Source organism: Balaenoptera acutorostrata, chromosome 13 (assembly GCF_949987535.1).
Source record: "Balaenoptera acutorostrata chromosome 13, mBalAcu1.1, whole genome shotgun sequence".
NCBI classification, from domain to species: domain Eukaryota; kingdom Metazoa; phylum Chordata; class Mammalia; order Artiodactyla; family Balaenopteridae; genus Balaenoptera; species Balaenoptera acutorostrata.
In genome coordinates this window covers 70,178,767-70,201,400 of record NC_080076.1, presented here as the reverse complement: position 1 = coordinate 70,201,400, position 22,634 = coordinate 70,178,767, and the positions used below count along the sequence as shown (strand labels likewise).

The 22,634-nt window shown below is 39.6% G+C and overlaps 1 protein-coding gene and 1 non-coding gene across 3 annotated transcripts in view; both read left to right on the top strand.

Moving 5' to 3' along the window:
* The first annotated feature begins 6,092 nt into the window (after nt 1-6,092).
* PITPNB (phosphatidylinositol transfer protein beta) overlaps nt 6,093-22,634 on the top strand; it is a 61,673-nt gene continuing 45,131 nt past the window's right edge. For both annotated transcript variants that reach the window (XM_057526638.1, XM_057526639.1), the window contains exons 1-3: nt 6,093-6,218; nt 10,865-10,895; nt 13,670-13,815. In XM_057526638.1, coding sequence (XP_057382621.1) covers nt 6,199-6,218; nt 10,865-10,895; nt 13,670-13,815 — 197 coding nt within the window. In that variant the 5' untranslated portion in view covers nt 6,093-6,198. The remainder of the gene's footprint in view (nt 6,219-10,864; nt 10,896-13,669; nt 13,816-22,634) is intronic.
* LOC114236378 (small nucleolar RNA U109) lies at nt 17,207-17,328 on the top strand. Its single transcript, XR_003622357.1, has one exon. It is a non-coding gene; the product is annotated as a small nucleolar RNA U109 (small nucleolar RNA).

Below are 22,634 nucleotides of genomic sequence, written 5' to 3'. Positions count from 1 at the left end.
AAGCAACTGGACTCTCATACATTGCTGGTGGGAATGTAAAATGGCACAACCACTTTGGAAATCTACTTGGCAGTTTTTCCTAGAGTTAAATGTCTACTTCCCTCATAATTCAAGAGAAATTTTCCCAAGAGAAATGAAAACATATCTACAGAAAGACTTCCACACAAACATTCATAGTAGCTTTACTTATAATGGCCAAATGCTGGGAAGAACTCAAAAGTCTATCACCAAGTAAACGGATAAACAAAATCTGATATATCCATACAAAGGAGAATCACTCAGCAACAAAAAGGAATGAACTTCACACAACATTAACGAATCTCAAAAACACGCTGAGTGTAAGAAGCCAGAAACAAAAAAGGACATAGTACAGTCATTTCTCCGTATCCACGGGGAATTGGTTCCAGGACTGGCTGCGAATAACAAAATCTGAGGCTGCTCAAGTCCCACAGTTGGCATATCTGAATTTCCACATCTGTGTATTCAACCAACCAAGGATCATACCGTATTTACTACTGAAAGAAATTTGTGTATAAATGGACCCGCGCAGATCAAACTTGTGTTGTTCAAGGGTCAATTGTATATCATGCAATGATATGAAACTCTAGAAAAGGCAAGTCTAATTTAGAGTCATGGAGAGCAGTTATGCGCATGCCTGGGGCTGGGAGTGTGGGGGAACCGAATGGAAAGGGGCACAAGGAAACCTTTTATTTTATCTTAATTTTTTATTTTTTGGCTGCGTCAGGTCTTAGTTTTGGCATACGGGATCTTTCATTATGGCCCACAGGCTCTTCATTGCAGTGCATGGGCTTCTCTCTAGTTGTGTGCAGGTTTTCTCTCTCTAGTTGAGGCATGTGAGCTCAGTAGTTGTGGCGTGCGGGCTTAGTTACCCTGCGGCATGTGGGATCTTACTTCCCTGACCAGGGATCAAACCCAAGTCCCCTGCATTGGAAGGTGGATTCTTTACCACTGGACCACCAGGGAAGTCCCCAAGGAAACCTTTTAGAACGATGGAAATGTCACATATCTTGTTTTTGGTAAGGATCACCGGAAGTATATATATATTTGACAAAACACTTCAAACTGTACTCTTAAAATGGATACATTTTATTGTCTGTAAATTATAGCTCAGTAAAGTTGATTAACATCTTCTCTACATTAGAAGACATAAGCAAGATTTCTCCTTTATAAAACAGGGATAATAATAGTATCTATTTTCTATGTGCTATGATTAGTAAATGGGCTAAGGTTAGCATTAGGTCAAATGAAACACTTAGGACCTGCCATATAATATAAACCCAAAAAATGTTAGTGGAATAAAGTTTTCTTAAAGATAAATAACTCTGCACAAGAGTCACTATAAACCAGTGGTTCTCAACCAGGGGCAATTTTGCTCCCAGGGGACAATGGGCAATGTCTGGAGACGTTTTGGATCATCATGACTGGAGTGGTGCTACTGGCATCTAGTGGATAGAGGTCAGGGATGCTGCTGCACATTCTACAATGTACACAACAGTCTTCACAACCAAGAATTATCTGACCCAAAATGTCAATACTGCAGAGGTTGAGAAATCTTGCTGTAAACAAAGTGATACAACAATCCACATATGGAAAGAAAATATATAAAGTGCACACAATCAGGGCTTCCCTGATGGCGCAGTGGTTGAGAATCTGCCTGCCAATGCAGGGGACACGGGTTCGAGCTCTGGTCTGGGAAGATCCCACATGCCGCGGAGCAACTAAGCCCGTGAGCCACAACTACTGAGCCTGCGCATCCGGAGCCTGTGCCCCGCAACAAGAGAGGCCCCCACAGTGAAAGCCCTGCGCACTGCGATGAAGAGTGGCCTCCGCTTGCCTCAACTAGAGAAAGCCCTCGCACAGAAACGAAGACCCAACACAACCATAAATTAATTAATTAATTAAAAAAAAAAAAAGTGCACACAATCAACATGGAACTTCGAGTCCAAAGTGACTATAGTATATATCTACAAATCAAAAAGAAAAATCAAAACCAACAGGAAAATGAGCAAAGAATAAGAACATGGCCAGTAAACATGAAAAGATCCTCTCCCTGTAGAAAAATACAAAGTGAGTGAGACAGCATTTTTAAACCAATAAAGTGGTAAAAACAAAAAACTCTGACAATACCAAATGTTGGTGCAATAGAGAAGAACAGGAATCTACACTATACACTGCAGGTGAAAGAGTAAATTACAGCCATATATCAATACATATATGAATGTATGTACATATATCAATATACGCATTCCTATTCATGCATTAGTTACCCCTAGGGATGGAGAGGGGAGGAACTTAATTATATCTTAATTTAAATTACAGTTCTGTTCTCTGAAAGCTGTTAAGTTTTAAAATGATACCCATTCACCCATTCACCGAACACCTAATACATATCAGGTAACGTGTAAGAGACGCTTCATACTTTTATTCCTCACAATAAATCTATGTTGTAGATATTAGTAGCTCTTTAGGTACAGAGCCAGCTAGTGGCAGAGCCAGGATTCAGGCCAAGGGCTTTCCACTGCAAGGTCCAATCCTGTCTCTCCCACAGCAGTACAATATTATGACCTATGCCCTAATGTTTGACAATATTAATGCATTCTTGGAAATATTTCTGGTTTTCATCAAAGTATCTCAATCAAGATAACTCTGGAATGGGGAGAAGATAAAGAAAACAGGATGGCAAATTGCAGAGTAAGCAAGGCAAATAAAAGCTATAGACATCTCCCCTAGAAAAATGTGCATAGACATGAAATTATGTATATAATTTCAGTGGTTCACAAATTCCCTGGGAACACCCACGAAAAGGTCTTTGGATCCAGGTTAAGAACGTCTCCTTAGGGGCAAAAAACAGGCCATATTCACTTATAGTATCTGAAGGACTATCCATATTTCTTTGACCAGAGTTGTACTTTATCAACTGGTGCATAATGTTCCAAACATTGCTTGTGTTCAGAAATCTTTTGGTTTGCCTCAGTAAAATCTACCATCATTCTTACTCTAACGAGCTCTGTTCCAAACTGTATACGAGAAGTAATGAGACTGGTGGTTATATGAGGCTTGTAGAATTAAATTCAATTGGACATCTTGTGTGTAAAGGTTACCTTTGCTGAAGGATGAAAGTTAGAACAAGGGACAACAGACATCAGGCTTAAAAAAGAGGGTGGATATTTTCCACATCCGGAAACAATTACTAATAAGTTATATCCCATCGTATGTCCGTATTTGCAAAAATGCATAAGATCGAACATCTTTAGTTTTAAAACAAGAAAATGCCACACAATCCATTAGCTTATTTTTTTTCATGTGTCATAATCTTTTTCTTTATATTTCCTTCTTTGTCATTTTGGGGTGATGGTTCATCTTTCCTACTCTCTAGTCTTCTTCAATATTCCCTCATTCTGCCTTTTTTATCTCTTAAGCAGATGTACAGGTATTTAGGTATACAGATTTCATATTTTCTATCAACCTAGTTAATTCTGAATTAGTATCTTTTGTTGCCCACAAATATATACACCTAAACTGGCTAATTTCTTTATCTTTTTTTTTTAATTAATTAATTTATTTTTGGCTGCACCGGGTCTTCGTTGCTGCGCGTGGGCTTTCTCTAGTTGCGGCGAGTGGGGGCTACTCTTCGTTACGGTGCCTGGGCTTCGCATTGCAGTGGCTTCTCTTGTTGTGGAGCACATGCTCTAGGCGTGGGCTTCAGTAGTTGTGGCTCGTGGGCTCTAGAGCACAGGCTCAGTAGTTGCGGTGCACGGGCTTAGTTGCTCCGCGGCATGTGGGATCTTCCCCGACCAGTGCTCGAACCCCTGTCCCTTGCATCGGCAGGAGGATTCTTAACCACTGCGCCACCAGGGAAGTCCGTATCTTGTGGTTTTCAACTGAGTGTTTTACTATGAATCTTTAGGTGGGGAACGGAGACAATGTCCATGCTGTATACCAGTTCAGAGTTATGCTCCACCCAGTACACTATCTCTTCATTTACTTTACAAACATATGAGTGTTACTATGAGCAGCACCTGTACTACGCACAGAATGGAATTAGTGAACACTTGTGGGAAGACTTCAAAAGTTACAGAAATGTTCTGCAACGTTCTAACTTTTCTTAATGACTAATTAAGCATGTCAACCACAACTTTATTCACGTTTTTAAAGCTATTTATATCTTCAGCCTGCATAACACCTGGGGAGAAACTACTAAAATGACTACTTATAAGTTTGGCAACTAATATTACCTCCTTGGACCTTAAAAAAAACATCTTCCAGTGCTCATATTCATTGGTATAGTATTCAAATCTGTAGATTGTCTATTATACCTTTTAAGTATCTTCTATGTTTTGACCATAACCTCCTTCTTCCCATAGTTAAGAACAATTATTTGTCCTAAATACTGTCTATATGCCTCAACTTTTTATTTATTTTTATCTAGAAAAAAGTCAGTGTCCTGGAAAGACCAGATTTTCAAGTTTTTAAAACCTAGGTTTGAAACCTAGTTCTGTAAACAAGCTAGCTGAGTGATTTCTGCAAATGTCACTTAACTTGGCTCTCTGAACACTTTTCCCCCTTTCTAAAGCATGCTAAAACACTTATCTCATAATGTTGTTCTAAGGGTGAAATAAGATAAAACATCTCCATTACCTAACACAGTACTTGGCATACAACAGATTCCCAATCAACAGAAGCTACTCCCAGTTTCTAAGCTCCCTGAAAGTAAGAGCACATGTTTCCTTGAATCTTCACCATCACAATAACTAGCATAGTGCTTCACACATCAAAGAAACTCAGAGGATCCCAGAGACTGCCTTAGGAAAAGTTTCCAGCTTTAGACAAATATTTCACTACTATTACTTTTTTTGGAGGCAGCCCTAACTCCACTGGGTGTATTCCATATAAATTTATGTAGAAGTGTTCTAATGATTTTTTAAATTCCTTTAATAACCTTTCAACAACTTCTCATGGTTCTTAGCATACAACGCAAACTCTTTACTATGGCCTAGTTGCTTAGTCCCAGCTTATTCCGCCCCCCCCCCCCCCCGCCCCACACACTTAAGACGTCCTAGCCACACCTGGCCTCCACCTGCTCCTCAACTACTACTCTAAGCGTATTTCAGCCTCTCGGTCTATTTTCCTCTAATTGGGATGCCTCCCCCATCTTCACAGGCTGGGCTATTTACAACATCAGGCTCAACCGTGGCCTCCGGAGAGTTCTTACCTTGATTACTCTGCCTTCGCCTCTACCCTGTGTTATCGTATTCATGGAAGAGCACTTACCACTACGCCAAATTCTTAGTTGTTTCCAAGTGAGGGCACGGACCGTGTCTATTTTGCTTCCAGGTGTATCCCAGGGCCTAGACCTGAGACTAGCACAGAGCAAGCGAGTGACCCTGCGCTACAACTCCTCCTAAAGGCCACCTCCTGGCTTTCAGGCTGGCGCCCGGGTCGTGTGGGGCCTTCACCGGGACCCGCTAGCGTCTCCCCACAACAGGCCCCCTTTCCGGGACCTAAGGGCGCGCACCCTCTTTCCCCCCGGGGGGCTGGTCGGGAGGGTCGGACGCCCCTGCGGTCGGGTCACAGCCACGGGGGGATTTTGGATTCGGGGGCAGGGGGGTGTGGGCGTTGGGAACTCGTGCAGCCACAGCTGTACGCGGCTTGGTTCTGGGCTCGTGGAACCGGCGCGCGAGCCGCCCACCCCTCCAACCCCTCTCCGACCCGTCTCGAGTCTTTAACACGGACTTCTGAAGTGAGGGGTCTGTGAAGAAAGCGGGCCTCCTTCTCAAGAGTTGTGAGAGAAAGTTTAGCTCTGGTCACCAGAAAACGACTTCGAGGGAACCGACTGGAAAACTCACCAGAGAGCGTAGACTGCACAGCCGCCTCGAGAGAACTTGACTGAACGGAGAAATCGCCGACGCGAGTCGACCAAGCGCGCGCTTAGCGGGCGCTGAGCCCGCACAGCCGCAGTGGAAGCCGCGCGAGCCCAGGGTGGGGCGCGGAACTGGGGCGGGGCCAGCTACTCTCGCGCGCTGACGTGACGGGTCGTGGCGGAAGGGTGTGGACGCGCAGGCGCCGCAGCGGCCCGGGAGGCAGGGGGCGGGGCCGCGCAGGCGCCGTGAGAGGCGGTAGCGGCGGCGGCGGCGGTGGTAGAGATAGTGGCGGCAGCTGTGAAGGGTTTCCGGGAAGATGGTGCTGATTAAAGAATTGTGAGTAGGATCGGTGGGCGTGAGCGAGGTTCCGGGACGGCGGTGGTGGGAGATTCATTGATTGAGAAGTGGCGGAATATTCCTAAGAAGTAGCGAGCCTCGGGCCGGCCGCTCCCTGCGCGCGCCCTCTCCGCCGGCTCGCGCCCCCGGCCCGCTCGAGGCCCCTCCGCGACGCGCCCCCAGGCCCCCCTGGCGTTGTCGTGGTAACAGTGCTGCTCTCTCCCCACCCAGGGGCGGAGGCGGCAGGGTCTCGGCCGCAGCGCGTGGCTCAGGAAGGCGCGGCCGGGAGTTTCCGCTGGGACCCGCCTTCTCTCCCTAACCCCCTCACCCCAGTCTGAACCTGGGCCCATCCCCAGGCTCTCGGGTGGGACCCAGCCGAAGCCCGAGGGTGGGGGAGACGCGGTGGGTCTGTGATTTTTCGTCCAGAGTGGAGCCTGTCTGTAACCCGCGGGAGGTGGGCTTGCCAGGTAAAGGTAGCCCTGGTGTCGGGGCTGGAGGTGGGACGTAGGTGCCCTGAAGATCATGCTGGAGTCGGGAGTCCGGAAAACATGCTCTTCACTGGGCAGTGAAGCTCTCCCTTCACGGGAGAGCCATCTTTCTGCTCTGAGTCTCAGTTTCTACATCTTTAAGATGGGGTGACACTCTGGGCTCCGTGTACTTCCCGGGGTTTAGATGAGGCGTTAACATGTGGTTGGTCATATAAAAGGGTTTCCAGGTGCATCAGACCGGCGAAGTGGTTTTGTTGAAAAGTTACGGCATTTCCTACCGGCAGGGATTGTGAATATCACAGGAAATCTGGTTGGTAGGGAATGTTCAGCTGTCACAGCTGGTTCGTGTTGTCAGCATCTCTTGGGCAACTAGGGATTTCGAGTGTGGCCCGTTCTTGGGTTTTTCAAATGCTCTTTTGATTTTAAACTCTTAAAATTTTTGGCTTAATTTAGCTAACTCCGGACAGCTTATTTTTAGTGTTAGTTCTCAAACTTCTTTTTAAAAAGTCACTCCTGTCGCTTCTCTGCCTAAAATCCTTTAGACTCCTTATCTCACATCTCACTGAGAATAAAAGCCAATGCCTTTACTATAGCCTAGGAGGTCTTAACACTATTTTGTGCTGTGATTTCAGTTACTGCCCTTCCCTTGCCCATTCCAAGCTCACGAGTTTTCTTGCTGTTCCTCCACTACTCCAGGGAAAGTTCAGTTCAGGGCCTTTCTGCTTGCTGTTCCCTCTGCATGAAGAGCTCTTCCCTCATCTCACTAACTCACCTCCTTTCAGGTCTTTGCTTAAATATCACCTTAGGGAATCCCTCTCTGAAGATCTAATTGCAACTCCCCCCACCCCCAATTTGGTGTTTGCCTTCCCTGCTTTATTGTTCTCCATTAGCAGTTATCACCACTAACATGCAACACAATAATTATTTTTTCTATCTTACTGGATGTGTTCTCTCACTGCATGTAAACTCCACGAATCTGTTTTGCTCACTCTCACATCCTCAGCTCTTAGAATAGTCTCCAGCACATAGTAAGTGTTCAATAAATATTTGTTAAATAAATTAATGAAAAATTATAACTTTATTCAGTGACAGGGATCCTGAGAAAAGACACATTTTCAGTTAAAGCTTATAGTATTGAACTTTGGATTTATAAAATTTTTCATCCAAGTCGTTTTTACAATGTATCATGCAAGTGTTATCTCATTTATTACTCTGAAGTTTTTGTAACTGATAAGTGGCAGGTATTAAGACTTCTGGAGGAAATAAGACAGGAGGAAATTGACTTGGCCCAAGTCACATAGCAAGTGCATTGCAGAACTGATTTTAGGTCATAGATCTAGTCATTTTTCTTAGTTATTTCCTCCCTCCTAAAATGTGAATTAAGCGTTCAGTAGATCCCTTTGACAGTTATGTGAGTAGTATCAGGCTAAATCATGGAAAGAAATTCTCATTGGGAATTTGCATGCTGCGCTTTTTGTGAATCATTACTTTCTTTACAAAAATTTTAATGTACCAAGGTAACAAGTGTTGAAATGTGTTCAAGGTGTAATATTTTTTCTCGAGGAGTTATACAATTACATTTCTTGATGTTCACTCATGTATGTCTCCCCTAGACTTTTTTTTCCTCCTAGACTTTTTTTTTTTTTTTGGCTGAGGCGTGGCTTGTGGGATCTTAGTTCCCCAACCAGGGATTGAACCTGGGCCCTTGGGAGTAAAAGCACGGAATCCTAACCACTGGGCCACTAGGGAATTCCCATTTTCCTCCTAGACTTTTTGAGGTCAGAGGCTGTTTCTTACTTTATTTAAGTACTACCGGTATCCCACACAGCATCTATCTAGCACACTGTAAGAACTCAGTGTTGTCTAAAAAAAAAATGATTCTTCCTACTCACACGTCAACTTTCTAAAATTGTATTTGGTCAGGAGCAATGAATAGGTCATTCCTTTGTGAAGATGTTGGTAAACTGTAATATACTTTGGCAAATGTTTGTTGTCTTAAAAAATGCCATCTATTTTTGACATGAATTAAAAGGTTAGAAATACCTTTCTCAGGTTGTTGCTTAAGCAATAGATGAAATTGCCATTAGTGTAGAAGTCCTGGTTTTAAAGAACTATTTGTAGTTCGATCTGGAAAATTATTTTAGAAGGATTTTCAGAGAAGTTTGAAAAATTTCAAATTGCTCTAAAAGTTGAATACTGCTTTTAGAATAATAATACAAAATCAAAGCCTGTTTCTTTTCTCTTTTACTTTTTCTTAAGCAAATCTTGAAGAAGTTACTTGACTCATCATTCATTCACAATGTCTTTATCAGTCATTTTCACTTTGTGAAGTAAGTTTCCCTGAAAGTGTTAGTATATAAAAATAGGGATCTTCCTACTAGTGAGTAGTTGTTAAAATTACTCAGCAGTGATTCTTTAGTTTTGTGAAACTTTAGGGAAGTCTTTAACTGTTTCCTTTCTATTCTTTCCTTCCATTTCCTCTGCATCCCAGCAACCTCATTTGGACCTTTGTACATCCTTGCCCTGCCTCCCAAAAGATGGCTTTTCCCCACCTTCCTGCTTCTCAATGTTTTTAACCACCTACAGATGACGTCTTCAGGTTAGCTGTAGCTACGTCACTTACCTTTTGGAACAACCTTCCAGGATTCCTTGTTGTCGAATAAATTTAATAGATTTCTTACCATTGTATTCCAGACCCTGAAAATATGCTCCCAAACTGTATCTTTGTCTGTACCTCCCAAAATATGCTCCCAGCCTGTATCATAGTCTTCCCCCTGCCTCCACCCTAGTTCATTTTCTGTTACTGAGACAGCAAGTTAGTGTGTACCCTGAGGAGACAGCTAAAATGATTAGGTGTGGAAGGATTTTGTATAACAAGTTTATTCTTGATGAGAATAAAAATTAGTAACCATTGTGACTTTGAGAATGTTCGTTGTCTTTAGATGACCATTATCAGAAAGACAGAGTGATGAGTGACCCCCAGTAGTCAAGGAGGAGGGAGTAACAGGAGACGTGTTTTACACGTGTTGGAGATTAAGGTGATGTGGGCTTTCAAGCATCGTTGTTTGAGGAGACTAAGGAGAGAGAAATAGGTGAAAAGTGAGCTGAAGAGAAGTTGGAATGAGGAAAGCTACTGGGAATTTTCTGTAAAATGAAAATTGAGGTGAATGCCATGATATTTTTTTTTCTCTCCTCACAGTAGGAAGAGTTAAAATAAGATTTTAAATGGCACTGCTGTGGTAGCTTGATGGTTAGGAGGGAGAAGTCTGAGAATGACCAGGCCAAAAAAAAAAAGTTGCTATCTTGGACACCAGCTATTATCATGAGACGTTTGATATTCAGGGATGGCCTTGGTTTTCAGAGCTTATTGTGGAAATAAGTGTGAGGGTACTTCCCTGTAAAAATCTGGAGATAAAATGCAATATCCTGATATATAAAATAATTCATCATAGACTTCTTTTTTCGAATTCATCTTTAGGAGCATTATGCCTCTATACTAGTCCTTTTGTATGTACAGTAACAAACTCTTGGACAAGATCAAACACAGAAACCTTATATTGGAAAGGGGTTATATTTATAAAGTTCAATGTATTTTCCATGGTAAAGTTTTTTCTTACTAAGTCTAAAGGACCTTTTACTTGTTTTTCTCAATAAAATTGAGGAATAATTGGGTAGTGGGGAACAATTTTTGGAGGCATTCATTCGTGAGATTCAAGACATGCATTCTGGGAGAAAGATCATAAAAACAAAATGCATAATATATAGATGGAGAATGAAACCATACTAAAAGTTTCACAAGGGCAACCTGACCAGGCAGTCTACAAATAATATATCCTGTACCCTGCAATGTTCAGTGATGAGTTTTCTCTTGTTCCTTTACTCCTCACAAGAATCTCTACAACTGCGTTTTTGGGGTCCTGGTATAATGAGGATGCTAAATGCAAGTGATTGTTGAGAGCCAGGAATGGGTAGTTTTATTTCCCCCATTTAAAAACTCTTATTTAGAGCTGTAGTCATTGCAAAGACCCTCTTCCATAAACAACATCTTGTACTAAGCTATCATTGGATTTAAAGCGAAAACTCTTTAATCGTGGAGATCTGTGTTTTAAAGCCAACTATTTCATGTGTAACATATTTGCTATCCTTTTGTCTTTTTAGCCGTGTGGTTTTGCCATGTTCGGTTCAGGAGGTAAGTCTTGCTTGCATAGTTTATTTCGATACGCTAATCTAAAGACATATTTTCATCGTATTCATTTACCTTTACTTTGCAGTTTATGTGACACAGTGAATTATGATGTGTTAGAGATAATTAATTGTAAATGAATTTTTGTTAACACTGCCTTGTTTTGGAAGGGTCTCAGAATGTAGATTAACTTCCTGTCCGGTGCAGGAATTCTGTCTACAGTATCCCAGAGAAAGAAGGTTCCAGCCTCAATTTAGGCACTTTAGGGTTAAGTCACTTGCTGCTTGGAGAAGCAGCCTACTTTACTGTTGCATATTTTAAACATTTGTCGTTACTTTAAACCAAAATCTGCTTTCCTATAAAGTTTGCCTGCTGTTTACAGTTCCTTCCACTTGAGCAAAGTGAAGTAAGCCTGTTCTGTCTTGCACATGGTGACCTTTCAGGGTATTTTTTGGCAATTCTCTCTCCTCCTCTTGGCCCTTTTGTTCCATCTTCTCTACGTGAGGTCACAAGGTTAAACATTCCCAGCACATTCATTTGGCCTAATATAATGTGATCTCCAGACTTTCTCACCAGTTCGTCTCACCGCTCACTGCACGTGCTGTAGTTGTTACTCTCAACTGAAAAAGTGTTCCCAACACAGTCTGACCACAGATCCGTGAGAGATCATTGTCTCCCTTGATCTGCATGGTACAGAAATGCATCACCTATTCAGAACTTGCATGTTCTGCAGTTGTAGCTCTCTGTAGTATAGGCAGGAATGAGGATAAAAGCAGAGATGGCTTCTGAGAAATCAAGATACGTGTAGGAAAACCCATAAAGGCCTTTGGGTCCTTCTATAACTTGCTCAGAGCTTGCACTCCTAGGTTATCTGGTTCTCCTAGAGCTGACACTCGATTAGAAGCAGTGAATTGGAAGTGGGACAAAACAAACTGATAACCTAAGATGTGACAGCTGACAGAAGGCAGACAGAACAAAAATAAAATGCAGGAACTGAAAAGGAGTAGCTGTCTGTCACTGTTTCATGTAGACTTGAACATAGCCGCATGTACCTCAGTAGCGCCTGAGGTTTCTGTATTAAAGTGAATTAGAACACTCGAGACAAACCAGGCACCCCTATTCTTTACTTGTACAATTGTTTGAACTTGAATGTGGAAATTGACATTTGTTTCTGTTAAATTTTTCTTTTGGTTTCAGCTACTTTCTGAGTCTTGGTATTGTCACCCAGAATAATCTCAGCTTTTTGTTATATTTGGACTTAATAACATGCCTCTTGTCTTTAAGTTATTCTTAAAAATGAGAATGAAAGCCTAGTAGCATGTGGCGAAATATCAGTCCATTAATATCATATTTTTGGATACTGTTGTTGTTTCTGTGTAAGTTTTTGTTACTCTGTTCCTGACCAAGATCAAATTTACCCTCTGGCTTAGAGGCATTTTAATCATGTTTTCAAAATATCACAGTGTTGAGAAGTATATTTTGAAGGACGTAAGGATTGTAGCATTACTGGTCTAACCCTGGTGTTGTATCGTGAAAACCAAAAGAAAAAAGACAGCCCTTTCTGCAGTCTAAAATCTCTACAAAAACTTTTTTGATACCTTTAAGAAACCTTTCCAAATTGAGTGTGTGTGTGTGTGTGTGTGTGTATAAGTAAATTAACCTGCAAGATAGCATCATATTCCCATGGGCTTTTTAGATATGAATATTTACTGAGCTTACAACCACCCCTGTTTTTTTATTCCTCAAATAAATTGTTAGTTTTGAATTATTACTTTTGAGAGGTAGCTATTCTTTGAAAATATGCTTAAAAAAGACAAAAACCTTTCTTCAGGCTGTCTTCATTGGAAGGAAGAAATTTAGCCAAATTTGTAGAGACTGGAGATAATGCCATGATTGAGTCACTAGAACAAATTAGAACACAAGAACTTTGCTTTTTATCATTTGTTGGAACTATTAGAAACTCCAGATTGGCATAGAACAATACTGCCCACCCACAGGGATTGGTGAAGGCCACTGAGAATTCTCATTCACTTTAAAATGAAATAGAAACCACTATCATCAATTTCTTGCCTTTTATGGTAATACTTAGATATTTATAAATACTTTAAAAACAGTTTCTGTTTACTGGAGAACTTCACAATTAACTGTTCTCACCCTGGATACCCAGTACTGTTTCTGTTTAGGTGGGCAAGGGCCAAATCAGCCATGTCCTATACATAAGCATGGAAAAGAACACCCCAGAGGTCTACTAAAATTTAGACTGTAATGGTTCTTTGTACTTGCAGGCTTTTATTGTTACACTCTATATCCCTCCTCATTATTGAGAATGGTATTCTGATTGCTCAGCTTTCTTATTTGGCCAAGTAACAATTATGTTCCTTCCATACCTTCTTTAGAAGTTTGTGAAACTAAGTGAGGTATAATAGATATGAAAATGCTTTGGAAAATAGAAATGTGTATTTATTATTCAAAAAACTGAAACAAGTGTCAAGATGTCTTGATAAGTGGGTAGTATATGTTAAAGCACCAGAATATTTATAACCAACAGTTTCCTTAAATAATGGAAATCTTGTAAAATATTACAGTTTCTTGAAGCTGTATGATCATCTGGTGTTTGTCTCTCTAAACATATTGATTTATGATTTGAGTCATGTTTTCATATAGAACATATGTGCTAAATGGTTTGGATGTGCTTTTCTATATCTACAATAAGATTTTAGCACAGGAAGTTTCTGCATTTATGCTGACTTATTGAAATTCTGTACTCTTTGATATTTCAGTATCAGGTTGGGCAGCTTTACTCTGTTGCAGAAGCCAGTAAGAATGAGACTGGTGGTGGAGAAGGAATTGAAGTCTTAAAGAATGAACCTTATGAAAAAGATGGAGAAAAGGGACAGTATACACACAAAATTTATCACCTGAAGAGGTAAGCAGGGTGTTCACATTTGGTGCTTAGTCATCATATTAAACAATCACGCTTTAACTACCCAGCCTACTTATTCAGTAGTTAACTACCTAACTCACTAGTAGATGTGATGAGGTGCTTTAAAAAAATTTTAATGTGACCCCCCCTAAAATTTTTTTTTCATCGTGCTAATATGTTGCATTTTAATTTTTTGAGAGTGTTTCTCCCCCTTTATTAGTTATTTTTAAATTATTAAGTGGTCTGTCTGCTTATTAAAAAATTCAAACAGAAGATTATAAATTAAAAACTTAGTCCCCATCTCACGTCATCACATACCCCTAACTCCAGAGAGAAACTAGAAACAGCCTAGAGTTTATGCTTACAGATCATTTTGTATACATATTCAAATAAGTTTTTAAAAAAATAGAAATATGTCACTTGTATCATTTATTGTTTCCCACAGCAAATGGGATCATACCATACATATGGCTATGCACTTTGCATTAATTTTCATGCAGTGATATATCACGAGCATCCTTTCATGTTGTTATTATTTAATGCCCTTTCCATTCTTTTTAAAGCTGAGTAAAATTTCTTGATGTGGACATAAGCATAGTTTACTTAACCATTCTTTAAATGGTAAGTTGATTTAGGCGTTTTAGGTATTTTCCTTTTTGTCTGTTACAGATAGTATTTCTGTAAGTCTTTATGCCTTAGGTTACTATTTCTCTAGGAGAAATTCATTACAGTAGGATTGCTGGAAGTCCATGCTCTTTTAAAATTTTGATATTATTGCCAAATTGCCTTCCAAGAGTTTGAGAACATTCGTTTTCCCATATTTTTCTATCTTTTTAATTTTTGCCAATTTGATACACAAAAAATAGCCCCTTGTTTAAATTTGCATTTCTTTATTAGTGAAATTGAATGTCTTTTCATATTAATTTGGCCTTTTGAACTTCCTGTGTGACTTGACCCTTCAAATCCTTTGTTCATTGTTTTTATCTCTTTTGTTTGCAGAAGTTCTTTTGCACATTCTCCTAAGTTTGGTAGTCTAATCTCTGTCTTTGGCATAAATATTTTAAAATAGAAAATGCATACCAATATTTATCCAAGGGAGAAAGATCAGTAATGGTTTTTAAGAGTCTTTTTTTGTCAGTAGTGCCCCCAGTTTATAAAAGGAAGAGGGAATCTGCTGTGCTCTTGGCTTTCTTCTCTTCATGTTGATTAATGCCAGGGTTTTATAGAGCTTTTTAAAGTTGCAGATAAGCTGTGATGATTAGTATTTTTCATGTTTTCTCAGTTTGGGGCTATTGCTTCATTTATAATGACACATGAATATGAAGTGGGTCATCACTTTGTAGAACCTTAAATTTTACTTTTATTTTCGCTTAGAACACAGCATTTCTTTGTTTCTGATGCAGGTTTGAATGAAGGCAATAACTTTGATTAATCAATTATCCATAAAGACTGTGTTATTCATGGTTTCTGTTAATTTGTTAGCACCTTAAGCATATCTAAAAATGTGCCATTTGAGAGAATTTTAGCATTCTAGATGGTATAACCTATATAATATTTGTAGTATTGAATTTACTTATGTTTACTCAGCTTACTCAGCTTACTTTTCTAGCATTTTACATTTACTCATTAATTGAATTTTACCAATATATAAAAACTCCCTTTATTATAAACATTCAACTCTCTGACTCTCTGGAGCATCTAAAATAAACCAAAAAATTTGATATATAAAATTTTTTTTGGTCTATGATGTCCATATAAACTTGAAATAGATTCAAAATATCCTTTGTTTGAAAACTAAGAGTTGGAATATTGAGAAAATGTTTGATACATTATTACATGGAAAAGACCAGTTGCTAAATTTGGACATAAATAATATGTTGTATATAATTTTAAAAATTAATCAGAAAAACGCCTAGAAAGAGATTCATTAAAATGTCAAGAATGTTTTTCCCTTGGTGGTGGAGTTATGGGTGATTTAAATTTATTTTACTCTTCTGTATTTTTGTTTAATGAGAAAGTAAAGAATGATAAATATTAATTTTGAAATATCTGATTTAGGTGACACTCCAGCCATACATAATGGATCTGTTAAGTTCAAGAGGGCTGTATAAATATGGTTAGTGCAAGAGATATTATTATTCTGGAGGGATTATTGGGATGAGGTTCGGAATTCCTTTCAGGCGATTAAATAAAAGAAAACCTTGGCTCTGGAGGCCAGCCTCCCAGCACAGTATGGCTTCTGGAGCTGCTTCTTCATTCCTTGAAGGAGCTGAAATCATTCCACAGTACCCTTTGGTTTCACCCTTTCATGCACTCCTTTAGTCCTCATTGCAGTCCTGAGACATGGGCAGTATACACATTATACATAAGAAGACACTAAGTTTCATATTTACTCGAAGTCACACAGCTAGTAAGTGGTGGGATGGAGACTGAGCCTGGATTCTCTGATTTCTAATCCCATGCTCTTTTGGTCACAAGTCACAGTCTCAAGGGCCTGCGCTGATGAGCACAGGTGCCCCATGAGAAGGGTGAGATGGGGTCTGATCAGATGGTGAGGACTATTTGATGCTCATAGAAGGCTGGCCTTGTCACACCGAGATGGCAGTTCTGGATGGAAGCCTGGAGAGGCATGAGACAGGAAAGGAAAGAAGGAAAGGTGGCAGTAATGGATCTCAGACAGTGTGGCAGATAATAGCCACTCTGGTGGTAATGAAAAACAATAAAAAAGCTGTCCGTTAATAAAGACAAAACAGGGACCCACTGTCACTGTGGTCCTGTGGGGGAGGTCATGGAGCAAGGGCAATCACACGTCCACACTCAAGGGCAATCACACGTCAACACTCAAAGTTATCAGTGTCATACTGAAAGCACAGTAGCCCCAGGATAACTGTTATGGAAGGGTAAAGAATCGTTTAGCAGCAAGTGCTCAGGCCTTCCTGTGGAGGAAAGACCACAGTCATGGCCCAGGGCTGGTGGTACAGCCCCATCAGACTTCAGTGTCCTGCAAGGGCGTCCGTTCAGCATGCTGAAGACATACCCACAGTCCCTAGAGTTTTAGAGCTCTCTCCCTGAGGAAGTTAAATTTGTGTCCAGAAATATATGTTCCCTTTTCCAGGATTTATTCCATTGGGAAGCCTATAGTGCTCTGTGCACTGTCACTGTATAGCATCGATAGATAGGCTTGCAAACTTGGCAAACCTTGCTGGGTAAGTTGGTTGGCTGAGGCTGCCAGCACCTTACTTTACATTTGGTACACTTGAATTCTGAGGTCTGCTTTACCCAGTGTTATCGAGGTCTCTGAATTCCCTGGTCAGTATGCTTTCCCATTTCAGCAAAAAACACTTCATGGTAAGATATACACACTTAATCTCAGCCAGAAGATTGAGAAACAATCTTGGTGAAGTATTAAAAAATTCAAAATTTAATACATCCGTAACATGCTACATTAAAGAAGGAGTTCTCAGGGCTACCAGCCTTACAGTAGAGGTTGAGGAGTAGTATATTTTTCCTACATAAAAATAAAATAAATACAAAATTTAGTGATCATCACAAGGGACATTTCAAATGTCTGGTTTCCCTGAGTCTCAGGTAATAGTCCTCTTATGGGATGATATTCTTTCCATTTCCTTTGATAACTTATAGTGAGTGTTAACCCATTGTGATTCTAAGCAGAGGATCTAGTACTTCCTGTGTACTGGTCACTGTAAGTGCTCTAGGTGGGAGCTCATTCATTCTCCATGTCAACCTTTGCTAGTGAGGAAACTAGGTCCAGTGACTAAGATTTCAGTAGCTGGCTGATACGTCACTGCTGTTTGGTAGCAGAGATAGCCCAGGAACCCAGGAGGCATTGTGGCTCCTCTATCGCTCTCTTTACTGCTGAGCCCTGTGGGAGGAAATTTTCCATTTCCTAAAGTGAACTCCAAAAGAGTTTACAGAGAAATTTCTTCCAAGACCATGGATTTCACCGCACCCCATTTTCTCCTAAGTCTTTAAAGTCTCCAGTCTTTATCCAAAATAAAGTTGAACTTAACAAGGTACTTACTCAAGATTACCCATGTATCTCCAATTGTTATAACTCTGTCCAAAGTAAAAAACCCTTGGCTCTAAGCAAGCCCGTCTCTTTATTGTCCTGTAGAAGTGACCTGTTCCGCCTCTGTCAGGTTGCTCATAACCTGCTTGGTGTCCTGAGCACAGCTCAGATCTGTCCCGTGCATTCCTTGACTACTTTCATTCATATTGATCTTTCTTCCCTAAAACCATCACTTTTTGTCACTTCTCCATTTGACACGTAATCAGGTATTTCTGTACGCATACATATTTGTCTTGTTGTGTACCCCGTTTGCCAAAAAAGTTTGAGGACGTTTCCTAAGGTTGTTTAATATACACTTAATAGTGGATGGTGGGGAGGGGAGACAGAATTTATTGGTTGAAGAATTCTGAAGCTGGTCAAGGAAATGTGGTGCAGCTTTTAAGATGGTATTTCAGAGAAAAACTTGCAGCTGTCCTGAGACATCATACAGACACATTGACCAATCCTTTTGCTATTGTTTTCTCTTCCTTCTTGGGGAAAATCAGCATTACTGTTTTTTTATTCCCCATAAGCATTATAATCTAGCCAACTTCATTCAGTCCTGGATGATGGAGAATTCATAAAGCTTTACCAGCTCCAAAATGGCCTCATTCCTCAAAGGTTGAAGCAGAGGTTTTATTGAAAATCATTGTTTAAAAGTTTCATGTGGTTCAAGTTAAGAGCTCATTTTTGTAAGCAACAAGAGTCATTTGCCAGGAACTTAAGTTATGTTCGTGTTTAAAAATGAGAAGTTTAAATCATCTGAGAATGCAAAGGTTGATTACATATGATGTTTCACAGAGATATGAGCATCACTGAGTAAGTATAGTAAGTAAGAAATTAATAAATATCAGCCAAATAGAGTAATTCGTTCTTCAGTTGAGAATTAGCTGTCAACACATAACTTTTTTCTCTGTATATAGGCCTGAGTCTTAAGATTTGCATAGTTCAAAGTTTTCTACATCAGGAGTGATCCTATTTCAGAAGAATGTCAGACATTTTCCAATGTAGTTTCTTCTTTATGTTATATTTCATTTCTCATTCCTAATTTCCTTTTATTCTGTGAAAAATACTTCTTTCTCCTTTTGTTTTTTATAATTCTCTTGAATTTTAGAGTCTTGTTATACCTTCCAGAAGTTATTCAATTTGTGTCTGGCTATTTTATTCCTTTCCCACAAATTGGGGAATTTTAAGTCAGTTTTTAATTTTTTCCCCCTTAAATCTCTCCCTTTCTTCCATCTCTAGCACCATTGCGTTAATGCAAGCTCCATGTCTCTCAGATTTCTCCGGTTGCCTCCCTGCATTCATCTCTTGCTGTTCATTCTTTTGACTGTTATAAATAATGCTGCTATGAACATTTGTATACAAGTTTCTCTGTGAACATATGTTTTCATTTCTCTTGGGTATGTACATACACATGTACACGTACCTACAATTGGAATTGCATACGGTAACTCCTCACTTTTTGAAGAAGTGCCAGACAGTTTTCCAAAGTAATTGTACCATCTTACATTCCCAACAACAGTGTATGAAGGCTCCATTTTCTCCACATCACTGCCAACGCTTGTTATTTTTGGAATTTTTTTTTTTTAATGGCAGCCATACTAATGGGCATGAGGTAGTATCTCATTGTAGTTTTGATTTGCATTTCCCTGCTGATTAATGATGTTGAGCATCTTCTCATATGCTTATTGATCATTTGTAGATCTTTGGAGAAATATCTGTTCAAATCTTTTACCCATTTTAAAATTGGGTTGGTTTTTTATTGTAAGAGTTCTTCGTATATTCCAGATACTAGTCTCCTATCAGATACATGATTTGCAGTATTTTTCCCCCATTTGTGAGTTGTCTTTTCATTTTCTTATATCCTTTGAGGCTTAAAAAGCTTCTAATTTTGACATTCAATTTATGTTTTTTTCTAAGAATTTTATGCGTTCAGCTCTTTCATTTAGCTCTTTAATCCATTTTTAGTTAACTTTTGCTGCCGTCCATTCTTGCCCACTCCATTTAATTTTCCACACAAAGCCAGAATGATATTAAAACTTAAATCACGTTGTGTCATTCCCCTCCTTAGAGCCTTCAGTCGCTTCCCATCATACAAAGAATAAAATCCAAACTCTTAGGCCTGTGAGAGGAGCCCCATGTGATCTGTGTGCACCCTGCCACCTCATCATCCTTGTCTTGTATTCCTTTGTTCTTTGTTCACTACAGTCTCGCCGTGCTGGAGGCCTCCTGAGTGGCCCAAGCAGACCAGATCTTTTGCTATCTTAGGACCTTTGGTCATGCTGGTCCCTCTGCCTGCTCTGGTGTTCGCTGTCTCTTCATGTAGCTGGCCCTCTGCACCCTCCAGTCGCCACTGTAGTGTCACTTCCTCAGGGAGGCCTTTCTGAGCACCCTTGCCGCAGGTACTCACTTGCCCCCTGCCATGTTCCTTAAAACTCATAGCCTTCAGGAAAGGTAATTTTCATTGTCATTTGTTGTTTGCTGGCCTGTTTTCTGTTTCCCTCCCTGGAAGGTGAGCTCTGGGTAAGAATTGTCCCTGTTTGTACACCATTATGTACATGGTCCCTGGCAAAATGGACAGGCAGTAAATACTTGAGTGAATGAATGAATGAGGTCTCCAGTGTCTTTAAGGTATATTTTAGTTGATTATAAAATGAAAGATTCTTTATTTATGGCAATTAATGTAGTCTTCACATTCTTCCCTGTGTTTTTCTACATTTTGATGTTTATCCACAGTAGGATGGAGAAGAATGGAAAAATGGAACTTTGAACAGTTTTGTTCGTTTTGTCTACCAGAAGATGTAAACATTTCATTGGAAAAAGTGCAGTTTGAAATGATTTCCCAAGTATTATTTATCTCAGGAACAAGATTTTTTAAAAAAGCTCCTACATCAGAAGTTCAGTGTACACAATGGTCATTTATTATGTATCTTTTAAATCATATAAGCCCTTTGTTTTCTTCTGCAACTATGACGAAGTTGTCTTACTGCACAACAGACAGGTTCACAACCATTGGTATATTAAGGTTAGATCTTAATATTGATAACACAACTGATAAAACACTTCAGTTGAATTTTACCCTGAAGTTAAGTATTCTTATTTTGTATTCAGAGATGGGGTAGGGGAAGGGCTGTGTATTGGCAAAGTACCTTTGTGCATCTGGACATCATAGTATGGCTAACTCTTAAACTCTGAAACCGAGATGTGTTTACCTTGAGGTAAGCACTATCATGAATGTTGGTTTATCATGAGAGGACAACATTTTGTGACTAGTTTGGGGGAATAAGAGGAGGAATGTCCTTTTTAATTTGTTTGTTTTTGAAGGTCTAGCTCTATTTTGCTAATTTGGTTAATATTTGTCCCTTTTCTGAGACTCTAAGCTTCCAAAACAGAGTTTCCTGCATGTTACTAAAGCGACTTCCTAAGTGATACTGAGGTGGAAAACAAGGTATATGCTTTCAGTTGTGTACGAATGGCACACTTGACCTGCCTTGTTAGGAATATATTAAAGTTGCCATTAATGAAAATTCCTCTCCTTTAAAGTAGAAGTGAAATTCAGTTTTATTTTCTCCATTTATACATTTTCCCTGAATTTAGTCAGATTCATTGAGGAGAGATGTATGTTAATGTTCTCATGTTAAACGTAAAAAACCAGTAAATTTGAAACAAAACTAGCTCAAAGGCTTGGTTGTTTTTAACTAAGTCAAAACATAAAATGAATTGGAATTCGCATGGTAGAAAAAGCATGCTGGAAATAAGACAATAGGCATTTGGAAGCAAGATGATGAAATACTAAAACTTCCTTACAGATTTGGCTCATGCTGGCCTTCAGTAACTGACTGCCAATTTTCTTGTTTGTGTCAGCAAATTTTAAAACTTGATGAATATTAAGGTTTTTAGAATATTGGGCACTATAGGAATAAATAGAATAGTTAAGAGTATGTTTCTGAGCTGGTACACAGCTATTTTTCTCCTGCCTTTTTCTAAGTTGACCAAGTGAACCACTGATATAATCTGTTTGTCATTCTCTCAGATGACAGGTAATCTTGTAGCTAGTATTATAAAAAATTCCCCATATGTATTATGTTATACCCTGATTAGACCTCTCCTACATTTAAAGGAGTTTTGGTTCCAGTTTTTTAGCAATGGAAGAAATAATTTGGACTGCTTAGAGATTCCTTGACTTTTAATGTGATATTATTTTCATGTATCCTGTCTTTTTTGGTTTGTTTTTTTTTTTGGTTGGAATACATTTATTTCATCTGTCTGTAAACAAGGCATTTAATAGTTATGGCATTTTTAAAGATGCATATTAAATCAGGTGAGTTAAACTGTAGGGAATTCCTAAACTGTACCGTTCTTGGTACAGCAGAGGCAAGGAAAGGACTGTCCACACTACTGTAGCTGCGCAGCTCTCTGGCTGGTGTGGGGTTCATTCCATCTACCTTGCTTAGTCTCCAAAATTCAACATAGGAATATCTTTGGTCAACTGCTCAATCTTACTATGGGGCTAGCAGTCCTCTCTGGGTCTCATGTATCTTTAGTTTGTTCTTTCTCTTAGTTTAGGAAATTAAGTTGTGCTTGAAAGTTGTCAGAAAGCAGCTCTGATGGAAAAAATATACGCAGGGCTTCAAGTTGGAGGATATCATTTTGACATACAGTTATTCAGCCACTTAAATGGTTACATGAAATAATGAATTAATGCTTAACTCATAGTGTTATTGAGGGATTAAAGTGAAGAAAGGCATGT